General features: G+C 37.8%; 1 protein-coding gene across 7 annotated transcripts in view; it reads left to right on the top strand.

Annotated features, from left to right (window-relative positions):
* Positions 1-15,235, top strand: part of wwp2 (WW domain containing E3 ubiquitin protein ligase 2) — a 44,152-nt gene that overhangs the window by 26,147 nt on the left and 2,770 nt on the right. For 6 of the 7 annotated variants that reach the window (XM_054775951.1, XM_054775952.1, XM_054775953.1 and 3 more), the window contains 12 exons: positions 85-139; positions 2,642-2,723; positions 3,497-3,625; positions 6,080-6,158; positions 6,927-6,998; positions 7,906-7,994; positions 10,205-10,364; positions 11,282-11,415; positions 13,036-13,176; positions 13,295-13,415; positions 14,865-14,969; positions 15,067-15,163. In XM_054775951.1, coding sequence (XP_054631926.1) covers positions 85-139; positions 2,642-2,723; positions 3,497-3,625; positions 6,080-6,158; positions 6,927-6,998; positions 7,906-7,994; positions 10,205-10,364; positions 11,282-11,415; positions 13,036-13,176; positions 13,295-13,415; positions 14,865-14,969; positions 15,067-15,163 — 1,264 coding nt within the window. The remainder of the gene's footprint in view (positions 1-84; positions 140-2,641; positions 2,724-3,496; positions 3,626-6,079; positions 6,159-6,926; positions 6,999-7,905; positions 7,995-10,204; positions 10,365-11,281; positions 11,416-13,035; positions 13,177-13,294; positions 13,416-14,864; positions 14,970-15,066; positions 15,164-15,235) is intronic. The other variant, XM_054775955.1, reaches the window with a different exon arrangement.

The raw sequence follows: 15,235 nt of genomic DNA, 5'->3' as shown, positions 1-15,235 counted from the left end.
TGACTCGCTAACTTGGTCTTATTGTGGGGTGCAATTGGTTCAGCAGCATGGAAGATTGCCTTCATCTTTGTGTTTCTCCCTCAGCCGTCCGGTGCTCCGGTGGAAAACGACCCCCTGGGCCCGTTGCCTCCTGGATGGGGTAAGTTCCTCTGTCATTGTCATTAACTTGTTTGGGATTTAAATAGCTCCACCGTTTCACATACCTGAGATGCTTTTTTTTTTTTTTTTTTTTTTTTTTTCCTCAGTCACCTTCAGTCTCTTGCCACTTAGCGCTTTGAATTTCACTCACTCAATTTCACTCCTTTTTCAAATATAAATAATCATGCTGTTTTGTGGTTAAATACGGCCTATCATTATCATGTGGTCTACACTGGTCACTAAGTGTCAGTAATGTTATCGTAATGTTGGGTGAGACACGCAAGCACCAGACTTGATCACCGGAACAACTGGCTTTTATTGCAGGTTTGAATGCTCTCACAACAGGCACAATAATCCCTAACACGGGCTAATGTTGCGGCCGTAACCCACTCCAAGCTAAAACTCACTTCTTGTATGTCCCCCCACTCAGCTCCCCTAGCACCTTATTTTCTGTTATAATGTCTCCTATATTGGGTAATAGCTGTGTAAAAGTGACTGTAGGAGTGTTATTTCATGTGGAGACGGAAAAGCGTATTTACAAGATCATAAACAGGTTTTCTATGTTCCAACTACAAAAATATTCAGTTTCTAAATAAGGAATCTTACTTTTTAGAAATTCACTCATCAGGGTCGGGTCTGGCACCAATTAACCGCAATAAACGAGGGACGACTTTAGTACGTTGCTTTATAGTGCACTCACTTGTGTCAGAATCTTGATTTATTTGGTCTTCTGCTTCAGTGCCCCCTTTGTTTTCCTCAGTGAACTAGCTGATTGATTTATTCCATTTTATTTATATGGCATCAATTCTTGGGGGCACTTTACACATGCAGCAGGTCTAGAACCACCCTCTTCAGACATTAAGAAGAACCACCTGAACCCCACGTGAGCAAGCACTTGGCGACGGAGGCATGGGAAAAACTCTTTCGGGAAGAAACCTCGAATGGAACTCTCTGGGGCGGCCGTCTGTGTCAGCCAGTTGGCTTGAGATAGAGATAGAGAGAGAGAGTAGAGGGGTTGAGAAACTGGGGGAGGGCCGAGAGATCAGTGGGCACAACAAAAATCCTATCAACAATAGTAAATACGTAAATTAGAGTGACCATGTTTTGATTACCGAAAAGCAGGACACTCGGCCCAGCAGTGAGACGCTCAAATGATACGGGAAGTTTACTCAAAAGATGCCTTATGACTTCAATACATTTAAAGTATGCCTCCTCTGTATGGAGAGAAAATTCTTAGATTGCAAAATACTACCCATAAACACAGACACAAATTCAGAGGTTACTCATTTTTTTTCATATTAAACTAATTAGTTAAATAATTTATTTATTTAATTTCATGTAATTTAAATAATTTCACAAAATTATGTAATTTGAAGTAATTATATAATAATAATAAATAATATTAAAATAATAAATACTAAATTGCCCTACTAAAATAGTATGTCTGATAAGTTTCAATGTTGGAAAATAACTTGAAAATCTCTGGAATTAATGTCTCTAAAAAAGATAATATCTCTCTTTTTAAAGTTTTACTGGACAAATAACTGCAAAATATGAAATAATATTAATGATAATAATAATAGCAAATCCCGCTTTAACAAATGTAAAGTAATGATGGCAATAATAAAGACTTTATGCCAACTCTCCATAGCTTTGGTTGAAAAAAACAATGAAAACCAAACCAATGAAACTTAAAAAAAATGTGAAAACAGAACATGTCCTGGGAAAACAGGACATGGCTGCCGTAAAGTAAATAAAAAGTATTTATGTCCTCTTGATCATTTCATTGTGAGATTTTTACCATGAATAAATTCTATGTTTTTCCTGTATGCTGTGCCACTTGTTTATTGTGTGTGGTGCCCTTACTTCAACGTCCATGAATGCCACACAACGTATTACTGAAGGGACACTTTTGCTTTTTTGCCGTGCACTTTCTCAGCTGTCATTACTTCCCTTTCGCTCTATTTCTATTTTGGCGCACATTTAAAAAGAGTACAAAAAGGGGGAAATATGAGTCGTGAAATAAAGGAACTAGAACTAGCGAAAGGGGTTGGTCGGGGTTGGAGGGGTGGGGGTGGCGTGAAGTGAGTGGTGGTAGAGACCGCTGGAGAGGTTTTGCAATTTGAGCACTATGGTTTGTGAATGCTCCACACACTCCTGTTAATGAGAAAAAGATGTCAGCGTGATTGAGGGAGGAGGATGGGGGACATTTGCCACTTTCTTGTCGACCCCTGCTCCATCATGGCAACATGTTCACAATTCTACTCTTTGTTCAACAGTGTAACTTTTGTAAGCGATCATGAAATAGAATCTCCCACTTTGACCAGTTTTGAGTGCTCCCAAATTCTGCTGTACAACCCCCGTTACACACACACACACAGTCTCACCCCGTGGGATATTTGGATCAAGCCACCGTGAAATGCCACACTAACTTGACGCTCCCCTATAGCATGGCAGTGATTTTTTTTTTCTTCTTTGAACTTTTTTGTTGTTTGTGTTGCAGAGAAGCGACAGGATAATGGCAGAATGTACTTTGTCAACCACAACACGCGAACCACGCAGTGGGACGACCCACGGACCCAAGGGTAAGCCTGTATAAACCACTAAATCAGGGCTGTCAGAACTTTTTCCACTGAGGGTGCGCATACAGAAAAACTGAAGGGTGCGGGCCACTATGATAGTCTTCACATTTGAACTCATTAAACTTGTCTGGAAAATATAAATAACACTGACTTGCGATGATTATCTGCTTGAGGCGAGAGGCCTCTTGTCTCCAAAACAAATCCGCCACATGCTTATTACCTGATTCAAATAGCCTTGGGTGTCGAGGCATGTGAGTCTGCCCTTCATTGTCTCTGTCCCTCACAGGAAGTGATCACCCCTCCCTTCCGCTAAAGTCAATCCAACTGTTATTATTTTGGCAACTTTATCAACTTTTTGAGGGCTTTTTACACACTTGAAAACTTTGTACAATAAAAAAAACGTTTTTTTTTGTAATAGTCAAATTGCTTTATTTGTTGAAGTCTGGCATTAATAGTTCCAGCTTGTAGTCCCATTCCCCATCTTTACCAAACAATGGCGGCATCTTATCATCTTATCCACTTGTCTTTGTCTGTTTATGTATTGCAGAGGGAAGGCCAAGACTTCCCAAACAACGGAAGAACCTTTTCAGGCTCTGGCTTGAAATTTGTATCTGTTAAAAAAAAAAAAAAAAAAAAATCGATTTTGCTTTGCTTTTGCAATTTTAGGATTTAGATGAAACTTTAGATCCTGAGGTTGGCCTGGCGGAGTGTTGTTTTCCTCCCCTAGACATGCCCCTAGGGCCGGCACCGTGCTCACACACCTCTCCCTGTTGCAGGATGATCAAGGAGCACCCCTTGCCCCCGGGCTGGGAGATGAAGTACACCGCTGAGGGAGTCCGATATTTTGTGGACCACAACTCGCGCACTACCACCTTTAAAGACCCCCGACCTGGGTTTGAGTCCGGGTAAATATTCTTGAAGCGCTTCTTTCACGTATATGATTCAAGCCAAACAGACGTTAACTGCTATTTTCGATGTAACCTCACAATATTATTTATGGATGAATTACATTGCTAATATTTCTTTTCAAATACTTGCATGTACTGCACCAACAAGCCCATCTGACCCTCAATTACAGGATATTTATGTGCACGTTTATTTATTTTCACAATTTGTTTACGTAAGTTTGTGTTTCTCTCACCTCAAAACTTGCTATTAACACGTTGGGCCTCAAATCACCCAAAAACCTCAAATCGGCGTAGGGAAAATGTTGATTATTTTAGTGTAAAAATGTCTAACTTGTGTAATGAAGCCTTCTTATGAGTTAAAATGCAAATATAAAATGTATCTTTCAACAACTCATGTACAAATTGGTCCAACAACAAAGATAAATGTAGTGAAATAGTTGTTGGAATAATTGTTTAGCTTCAAAGCCAGGAAAGGCCACAGGAAGTTACAATTTATTATGTACACAACAAATAACACGTCCATTTATTATTTAAAAATTTTTTTTAAGTTGTCTACCACAAGAAAGCTGAATATAACATCCTCGATCATCTAGAGCAGGGGCGTCAAACTCGTTTTTACCGTGAGCCACATCGCAGCTATGGTTGACTGCAGAGGGCCACCTGTGATATTACACATTTGATTATTGACTTATATTATTTATTGACTTCCTTAGGCTGAAATCAGAAGTCAAGGTGCCAAGTAGGAATTTGAGTATACAACTATAGTGTAATTCTGTTAAATGGGGTTTGACAACAAAAAACATAAGAAGCTCCAATTGCATGCAGTACAAATGTTCTGTAAAAATTGACAGAACAAATACATTTAGAAAGAAAGATTGTGTCTTTTGGCTTTTTTAAATATTTACAATTATTTTTTTAATGTAATTTAAATCAATATAAACATAAACAATAAAATAATCATAATTAATGCAAATAAAATAAGAAAAAATATTTTATTATTTTATAAGTGTCATTTTGACTTGAGTAATTTAGAGGCTTTTGCATAATCTGCTTTTTCTTGACTGATTTTCCCCATTTAAAGAGTGGTTGGCAGTTTGAAGTCTGCACTTTCCACTTGGGTTGGGAAGGTCTGAGTGGCCGCGTCATCATGCTACGCCACCTTTTACGCTGCAACTGAAATTTCTGCGTCCACAAGGTCAAAGAAGAGTTAAAAAGTGAGATTAATAAACCAATGAGTAAATATTTTCAGTGAGCAGAAGGGGTTCACGAGACGAGACGATACGATACACGAGATTGGGTCTACGAGGGCAAGACTTTTAAGAAAAGTACAATGAAAAAATATGACGCTATATTGCAATCTACTTATTTAATTTCTCCAATGTTACACTCTTCTGCACTCTTGAGTGTATGCTACCGGCCCCGCCTCCACCAAAACAGAGACTGTATGACTGACAAAAGGGCTCACTCCGTTCATGCCATTGTTCTATGGAACAGACGCAGCAAGGTGCTGAACCCAATGCACAGAGTGAACTCTCGTCCTGCCTCTTAGGAGGCGGGGGAGACGAGGAAAACTCGCGCATGCACATGACAATATACTGTATTAGGCTCCGCCGGAGGGAGCTGGACGAAGTAGCTGGGGTGAGGGAAGTCTGGGCTTCCCTGCATAGGCTGCTGCCAACGCGACGCGACCTCTGATAAGTGGAAGAAGATGGATGGCTGGTCAGTGTTCGGCCATTATTCAGTAGAGATGGGGAATGGAACTACAAGCTGGAAGTAGTGATAATACACTTCAACCAAAAAGATACAGTTTGGAGCTTGATGGTATGCATAAAAAGATGAAATGCTCAACGTGCTCTACTCACTTGACTAAAAATGTTGCAGACATCCTGTGTATATCTGCTTTTGCATTGTGGTGTGAAAGCTTTTCCCCAGCAGATTGCACTGGGATGCATGTGGGCGTGTTCCTCTTGTGGTGATATGTCGCATGCAAGTTTGAATTTGCGTCAGTGCTTGCTGCAATAGATTGCTGGTCAGTGGGCAACTTCACTGTCTGATCATATACTCTACCAAACTCTGACAACTTACGAAGTCAAAGCAATATACGCCTTGTTCCAGGCACCACTTCATTATCAGCCTTTCTCGCTCTCCAGCCTCCCCACTGCTGACAAGGCACATATCCAGACGGTGCGGTGGGTGGAGTTTATACTAACACAGCTGCACACCTTCCTCTGTCTTTTTGAGGCTTACATATTTGATTCCACGAGAATCAAGACGGCAGGTGTGAATTCCATGTTTAAAGCAACTCTATCAGACACTTTCTCTTTCGTTTTTTCAGAGTTACAAGTAAAGCACTCTGCAATGTGTCCATCACTAACGACGTCTACAGTCTTAACATTTAAGAATTTAACATTTTTAACAGTTCTTTTGCCGTCACGTCTTGTGTTGGTGCAGGTCCCGTCAGGGTGGTTCACCAGGCGCCTATGATCGCAGCTTCAGGTGGAAATACCACCAGTTCCGTTTCCTGTGCCATGTAAGTGTGTGCACCATTACTTGTTTGCACTTGTTGGGACTGGCCCTTTTACATAGCAAAAGTGCCCACCAGATTCTTTTATTCTAACAGCTGTGAAATGAGTCTAGGAGTCTCAAGGACAGTTTACAATTGAATTCAAACAGGAGCGGATACAAGCAATTGTAATGCCAGCGCTGGAGAGAGCGATTAGCGACCAAGAAAGGTTTAGCAAAGTTCAATCGATATTTTGACTTTATTTTTGTAAAATTACAGCTCATGTTTCCATTTTTGTTGTTTTCTTGTTAAAGTATACAAATTATAAACATACATTTTTAGAATGTTTGGACACCCCGATCTAACAATATCGACAAAATGATAAAATGTTTCCCTTTTATGGCATACAATTGCTTGAACAAAATAAAGCCAGTAGTGTGAAATAATAAACAATATACATTAATTAATTAATACAAATATAACAATATGTACAGTGCAGCTAAACACCATGCAGATATTTGTGAAAATAAAGAACACTGAAAAATATAAATCTCGTCACGTTGGTATTGATCCGATACGGATGTTCCGCTTGACATTGATACTGTTGATATTTGGATTGATCCACCCACAGCTGTGCACAGTGTGCACAGCTTTTCATGATGACAATAAATACATAGTTTGTCCCATCATTGGTGGCTCAAACTGGCCGCCATCTACAAGAGCAGGCTATTATTGAGTCATTGGGCATGCATTCAATTGATAACACCAATTGTTTTATTTTATTTGTTTTGTCAGTCCAATGCTTTGCCAAGTCACGTGAAGATCTCGGTTTCCAGGCAGACGCTGTTTGAGGACTCCTTCCAGCAGGTGTTGATCTCTTCCACACTCATCACTGCAATGAATTACACACATTTCACAAGCAAGTTATTTCATGTTCAATTAAAGTGAAATAATGACTACTTTTTCACCATCTGGCAGCTGCTCTGCATTACTGCATGCTTGTTATTCCAGTGTATAATGACAGACCAACGGAAGTGAGTTTTACTCACTTTTTACTTTAGGCTAGTATTTTCTTTTCTGGAGTCTTTACTACTTACTGGGATTCACATTATTTCCTCCCTCCTTGAATCAGCTGTGTACTTTTTTTTACCTCCCGCATGACATCCTCCACGTTTGCAATCAAACGCAAACACTGTAGCAGTCACCCATTGATTAAACTTTTCTGCACAACTTTGTCATATAAAAGCTTGCTTGACTTAAGGACTTAAAAAATTCTACAAAATAAAAATGATTTAAATAAAAGCACAAGAATAAAAATAAAAGACAAGTGTAAAAAAAAAAATGTTTTAAGTGTAAAAAAAATTTTCAAAACAACAAATATTTAAATAAAAACACAGTAATAAAATAAAATGGTAATTAAAGATAATTTACATAAAGTAAAAAATAAAACTAAATGCAATGATGTAAAAGTGTAAAAAAGCAATTAAATATAAATAGAAATTTATAAAAAGTGTAAAAAATAAATAAAAATTACTTACAAATAAATAAAAATGACTTAAATACTATAAAAGCGTAAAAGCAATAAAAAAATCATGAAATATTAAAAATGACAAAAGTGTAAAAAATTATACAAATAAAAAATAATAAAACGTGACTTAATGAACATTGGAACATGTCGGTTGTAGGTTGAGACCATTTGGAAACCCTTGATGTAAATGATTTAGACTCAGTGTTTTTTTTAATACTCTTCTTCAAAAAAATGCACTCCCAATAGATCATGAATGTGAAGCCATATGACCTTCGCCGGAGACTCTACATCATCATGAGGGGAGAAGAGGGACTTGACTATGGCGGCATCGCCAGGTGAGCGTTAGCGGCGCCCTTTAAATTGTCTCATTTTGTTTGAAAAATAGTGTTGTGTGTGGAAGCAAAAGTTGCCACTGTGTATTTCTGAAGTCAAATATGTATTGCCCGTGACTGTTTAACCCCCCCCCCCCATAACAACTCCAAATGGTCTTCCTCTTTCTGCGTGCTGTATTTTTCTGTTGGTGGTGTTTGATTTTTCTGTTTGGTTTTGCATTGTCTCTGTCTCCGGTGTCACGTCAGTGGTTTTACCCTATGGTAGGTGACATCATGCTGTTCTACCACAGGGTAGAACCACGGACGGGATGTTGGGAGGTGTCTGCGTCTGCTCGTCAGTCCATCCCTACCTCTCTACCTCTTCTCACATAACGAGCAGGGAAGGAGTTTTCCGTGTTCTTGGTGTTTTGATGTTTGTGGCGGGACCATACACTCTCTTACATCCTTCCACTCTTTCACTGTTTGTCTTTTTTTTTTTGCTGGTGTATTCCTAAATGTTCAATGTTTGTGTTTATTAGGGGTGCAACAATACAGAAAATGTGTGCTTCGGTTTGATTTGGAAATTACATTTGTTTCTATCATTGTCTATCGAGACAGAAGGATGCCACACATACATGGTGCAACTATGCCTGCCTCGTTTTGTGCTGTGTGTACTTCAAACCATATCGAATAAAAACAGCACCTTTTACAAATAATACGGAAATAAAAATACAGTAATCCCTCGTTTATGGCGGCAAATGGCTTCCAAACCCGACCGTGACAAGTGGATTTACGCAAAGTAGGATTCCTTACATATAAATGGACTATTTTTGTAGTTGTGGCATAGAACAGTGGTTCTCAACTGGTGGCTTTGGACCCAAATGTGGGTCACGGATCCATTCTGAGTGGGTCGCAGACGGCTAATCAAGAATTACATTAAAACGTGTAATATACTGTACAACCAATGTTTGACTTTTTTTTTTTTTTTTTAGTAATAGCATATACAGTAGCATAGTAATGGCATATGTACATTGCACAGTTATTAGTGAAATATCTTTTTGAAATATATTTTCTGGTCTTTTTGACATATAATTTTACTTTGGTTTTACACTGAACTAGCCGCTACAAATGGACTTTATTGTATGTTTATGCATCTTACAGGGATTTCCATGTCAGATAACTGATGTCATGTGACCTCTACGTCAAGGTTACAGAATGGTGCGATACAGATACAGGGAATGTATTGTTGCACCCCTGTTGTTTATGTAATGTACTTGAACCTGCATCCAAAGTAGAAATTCTTTACCATCAGTGGAGATGATTGACGACTTCCAAATGTTAGTAGGGAATGTGTACACCTAATGAAGACAGTCCTGGTTTGATTTGTTAGAAACATCTTATAGCACCGCCTTGCCATATTGGCAAACTTAGTGAGGTTTCTTGGGAAAGAGGTAAGTTTGTTGCCAGGTTTTATGCATGAACCTGACAGTGGGGGGAAAAATGTCAACTTTGATGCATTATATTTTTTTATTACTTATTGCTGTGTCTTAGAATGAATCACTCTGTTTTGTGTATAAGTCATTTATTTGTCACTGTTGTTGCTGTTGCTGCAATAAGTTTTCATTCTGATCATTTCAAGGGGCCCCATCCTACATTTGCAACGTTTCATGATGTGTAGAAGTGTCCCATCATGACCTTGGTGTGTTTTTAACCTGTCCCTGCTTTCATTTTTATGCCACTCATGAATCTTGTGACTTGGTCAGGTCAGAATTTTGTACCTAAAGCGGAGTGAAACAGCAATGGAATGTTTTTTTGGTTTGTTTTCCGAGGAGCTAAAGACTTACCTTATGGTCATTGCGCCTCTGTTGCTGTTATATCCAATATTCAATTTTTCTTTAGTGGTGGTGATAACCAATAGCACGTAACCGCTTGAGGGGCTGTCTCTCTATGCAGACCCCTGACCAATCACAACAGAGTAGGCATGGTCGGGGAAGGAGGCTGCCCAATCAGAGGTTATTGGCTGAGAGAAGAAGAATGCAGATTTACCTTGTACACAACTTGACATTTATGGAGTATTTTATTAAAAGAAACTTACCGGGGTCCAGAAATGAGTAGGATGGGGGCCCCTTAAAGAAACTTGCACCTTCAGCTCCTCCAGAGGCCAGCTAAAGTCCACCATGTTTGTGAAAGTAAAAGCATCACTCTCAAATGCCCTTTGTGCTGTTGCTCTTCAGGGAGTGGTTCTTCCTGCTGTCCCACGAGGTTTTGAACCCTATGTACTGTCTGTTTGAGTATGCTGGCAAGAACAACTACTGTCTGCAGATCAACCCGGCCTCTTCCATTAACCCTGACCATCTCATGTACTTTCGCTTCATCGGACGTTTCATCGCTATGGTGAGTTGGGACAGAAATCCCGTTTGGTGTTGGACGGAGTGAACTATGTCCAGTAAATTGACTAATGGTATATAGTACAGTTTCTCTCTGTGCTCTGTGCCTTAATTAAAATTAATATGACGTGGCGTCGGCAGTGGGAGGAACTAGGGAATTTTGCACCTTCACTCTATTATGGGTTTTCAAAAATATAGCAATTAATAAATCATGCTGTTTCGTGGTTGAATGTGGCCTATTATTTGTTAAGAAATATGTATACTTTAGTAAATTTTACATTTTGTATGCCTAAATGAAATATTTTCATGCATACAGTAAGTGGCTAAATTATGTAAAATACAAATATAAGGCATTCAGAAGACACATTCAAAGGTGTTGTGATGATATGTAGTATTCTACACTGTAGTATTCTACACTGGTCACTAGGTGTCAGTAATGTTCCTGTAATGTTGGGTGAGACACTCAACTACCAGACTTGATCGGCGAAACAACAGGCTTTTATTCCAGCTTTGAATGATCTCACAACAGGTACAACAATTCCTAACACGGGCCACAGCAACGCACACCAGCATAAGTCTTATTTATGTCTTATATGACTGAGTTATTCATATTATTTCTACTATACTTGGTAATAGGAGTGTAAAATTGACTATAGGGGTGTTATTTCAAGTCTAGAGAGCTCTACTAATGTTAAAAAAAATATTTAAAAAGGGGTAAGCATGTTTTCTATGCTCTAACTACGAAAATATTCCATTTATAAATAAGTAATCCTACTTTGTGGAAATTCACGTATCACGGTCGGGTCTGGAACCAATTAACTGCCGTAAACGAGGGATGACTGTAGTCAATACTGTTAGGTCCAGCTGTAGTGGTTTTAAGTGTTTGAAATGGTGACTGTCAAGTAACCCAGCCACTCCCTGCAGGCTCTTTACCACGGGAAGTTCATCGACACAGGCTTCACACTTCCGTTCTACAAGCGAATGCTGGACAAAAAACCCACACTCAAAGACTTGGAATCCATAGACCCTGAGTTTTACAACTCCATCATGTGGGTCAAGTAAGTATTGGCATTTCCTTTCATGTTTTTACACAGTGTTATTTCTTTCCAACATGGGGGCTTCACATTTTGGTATACTACTGATAGTAAGTAATACAGGGCCAGCATTACCGATACTGATTCTTTTTACTTTTGAAATTTTATAACGGATAACGGAATGATATTTTTGATCATGATATGCCGATAAAAATGTCAATTTTCACACAGGTAACAGTGGCACACGTATACTGTACATTTTATTATTAAATGTATTTATTAAATTTAATTAATTACTTTATATATTTATTCATTAATAATTAGTTATTAAATTATGACCGAGATCTGTTTCCTGTGAAAACAGACTGACCTATTTTCAGAGGGGAAAAAAATTAAATTAATTTTTGACCAAAATCCTGCTAAATGTAAATACCACTGCATATAAATACAACTATAAAGGACAATGTAACAATATCAACAAAATAATTGTTTTTTCCCTTTTATTGCATACAATTGTTGCCACAAACTAAAGTCATGAAAAGCAAAAACTGCTGTTAACACCACTATCGATATTTGGATCGATACGCCCAGGCATTGTTGCTGTTCTTTCCATACACGACTGTGTACTACTTCATGGTGCGCACACCGGCGGCGGCCTCACAATTAGTGGTGTTAAGTGCTGTGGCGAGAAGACGCCAGCTTGTTCCTCTTCCACACAACTTTGTCCTTTTTCAGAGTGCTGTCTTTTTTCCTCATCCTCCTCTGGTTTGCTTTACCATGTAGTTTTAGTATTTATTTCTCTTCCTGTTTTTGTGCATAGTTTCCGCCTGCCTTGTTGTTCCACTCCAGCTGCCGTTCTTGGTCTCGCCTCTTTTTCTGTTGTTACTTTAAGTCGGGGGCATTTTCACCGTGGGCCACATCGCCGTTATTGTTACCCTCAGAGGGCCACCGGTAACGGTGAAACCATATTTATGTATAATTGCCTCATGGTATTATGGCTCATTTAATTATCATTTTTCACTTTGTATTGTTTTACCAGCAAACTTACATTGAAAGAAGTCAAGGTGCCAAGTGCCAATTTCAGTTTACTCTCTATATATAATTCTAATAATAATTTTCTTAACAATAAATAAAAATTATTATATGAATTATTCAGTATTAAATTAAACAAATAAGAATTTTAAATTGGATTTGGCAACATGAAAATAGGAACTTTTCTGTCAAAATTGAAGACAAATACATTTAGCAAGAAATAATTTTTAGTATTTTTTTCAAATATATTTTTTATATATGATATATGTTTAAATAAGTTTTAAAAAAATAAATGTATACAAATTATTTTCACAATAATACTAAATAATAAAATAAGAAATAATTAATTATAAATTTAATTAAATTATATTAAATGGAGACATATTAAAACAATAAAATAAAATAAGTGTCTTTTTGGCGTGCATTATTTCCAGGCTTAAAATGATATAATGTGCAGAATCTGGCCCCTGGGCCTTGAGTTTGACACCTGTGCTTGAATTAGTTTTTCAGGTGACAATGGGATGTTAATACTAATACTCCAGATAGACGTGCTTGTTTGAAGGATTTACATCGACAGCATTTGTAATATTGTGTCCTTCTTCACGTGTCCAGAGAGAACAGCTTGGAGGAGTGCGGGGTGGAGCTGTATTTTGCACAGGACATGGAGATCCTCGGGAAGGTGTCCACCCACCAGCTGAAGGATGACGGAGAGAACATACTTGTCACCGAGGAGAACAAGGAGGAGTACATCAGGTAAAGCGATTTCCACTTTAGTTCAGCTTTGAGATGGGGGGGGTGAAAAAAGAGGCCAACTGAATTCTATGAAAGGTGGAGAAAGTGGGGAAAAACATGTTGTTTTGCTTCCTTTCAGTTTGCTGACAGACTGGAGGTTCACACGTGGAGTGGAGGAACAAACCAAAGCCTTCCTAGATGGCTTCAACGAGGTGGTTCCTCTGGAGTGGCTACGCTACTTTGACGAGAAGGAGCTGGAGGTGAAGGACGGGGATGTTGCTCAAACTCATTTGCTACGTACAAGTTGATGTCGTCAACTCGTATGTACCTATGTATACATACAATACATATACACTCATCATTAAAAAGTTTTGACCAGTTAAAAAATAGCAAGAATTTACATTTTGCACTGTTGGATCTTAAGGAGGTTCTAAGTCAGTGGTGTCCAAACTGCGGGCCCGGGGATCATCAACAGCCCACTGCTATGTTTGGGAAATGGAAAATATCTTTGACAAGAATAAGGTCAAAATATTAAGAGAGGAAAAGTCCTAATATTATGAGATAAACGTGTCATTTTAGTAGTTGAAATATTGATAAATAAAAAATAAATATTGTAACACATGGTTATCCTGCCATATCATTTTCTTATGTTTTTTTTTTAAATTGGTAAACGGTACATGATGAGTACAGGAAGTAAGCAAACAAATATATTAGTAATTCATGTGAAACGGAGAAGGGGTAGGATTAAATAAGCTTTGCTTTTTCCTATTCCTTTTTGGACATGTGGAATTCTGAATTATAATTATGTGATTCATTGTAATGTAACCTGTATGCATGTTTAATATAAAATTAAACCATCACCATTACTAAATATTAAAGGGAAAAAAGACATTTTTTTGAAGTCATAATAATATGAGAAACAAAACAAAGAATGAAGTTTTCATTTTTGAAAAATAAGGTTGGGGAAAATGTTATATTATTATGGAATCAAGTTTTAATATTATGAGAAAAAAATTTACAATGTGAAAGAAATATTTGTAAAATGATAAAAAAAAATAAAAGCAACAGCAGAGATGGATAAAAACAGCAGAAATATTAGAAAAAAGAAAAAAGGTGGAAAAACTCGCAATTTTATGAGAATAAACTTGTAATTTTAGGAGGAAAAATGTCATTTTAGTCGTGTGGAGTTGAAATACATTTTTTAAAGTCATAAACAAATAAATTATAAAGTTGTAATTTTTGAAAAATTAGGTTGGGCAAAGTTATGCAAAAATATTTGGGGAATAATGTCATAATTCCGAAAGTTGAAATAGTGGGAAAATAAACAAAAAACAGCAGAAATGCAAAGAACAGCTGTAATTTTACAAGAATAAAGTGAAAAAATTAAGAGAAAAAAGTTGTAATCGAATGGGGGAAAAAAAAGGTTGTAATTTTGTGGGCGTTCATTCTCATAAAAGAAGAAACTCTAATATTATGGGCAAAAATGTCATTTTTGTAACATTTCACCTCTATGACAAAGCTGAGATGCAGTTTTTTAAAACATTTATATAAAACATCTTAGCATATCTACATGTACTGCTTCACAAAATATCAAAGTGGCAAAGTTGCATCCTTTCAATTTTCCATATATGTCCCTTGCTGGAAAAATGTTTGGACACCCCTACTGTATAGACTTGACTTGACTCGTGAATGTGCTTTACATTTGTCAGCTGATGCTGTGCGGGATGCAGGAGATTGATTTGGCTGACTGGCAGAAGAACACCATCTACCGACATTACACCAAGAACACCAAGCAGATCCACTGGTTCTGGCAGGTATGTTCCTCGAGCACAGGGGAACCAATGAAAAGGCGTAATTAATATGGTAACATGATGAATGCACGCGTGCACTTATTGCCCTGTGTTCCTCCAGGTGGTGAAGGAGATGGACAATGAGAAGAGAATCCGTCTTCTTCAATTTGTTACCGGAACCTGTCGTCTGCCTGTGGGAGGCTTCTCTGAACTTATCGGTACAGCCTCACATAAATCCAATTAATTCGTTCTGGAAAGCCAAAAATGTTAACACAAAACACGTTTTTATA

This window comes from Dunckerocampus dactyliophorus, chromosome 5, assembly GCF_027744805.1.
Source record: "Dunckerocampus dactyliophorus isolate RoL2022-P2 chromosome 5, RoL_Ddac_1.1, whole genome shotgun sequence".
In the NCBI taxonomy this organism is placed as follows: domain Eukaryota; kingdom Metazoa; phylum Chordata; class Actinopteri; order Syngnathiformes; family Syngnathidae; genus Dunckerocampus; species Dunckerocampus dactyliophorus.
The sequence above is the reverse complement of the archived record's forward strand: the minus strand, read 5'-3'. Positions and strand labels throughout refer to the sequence as shown.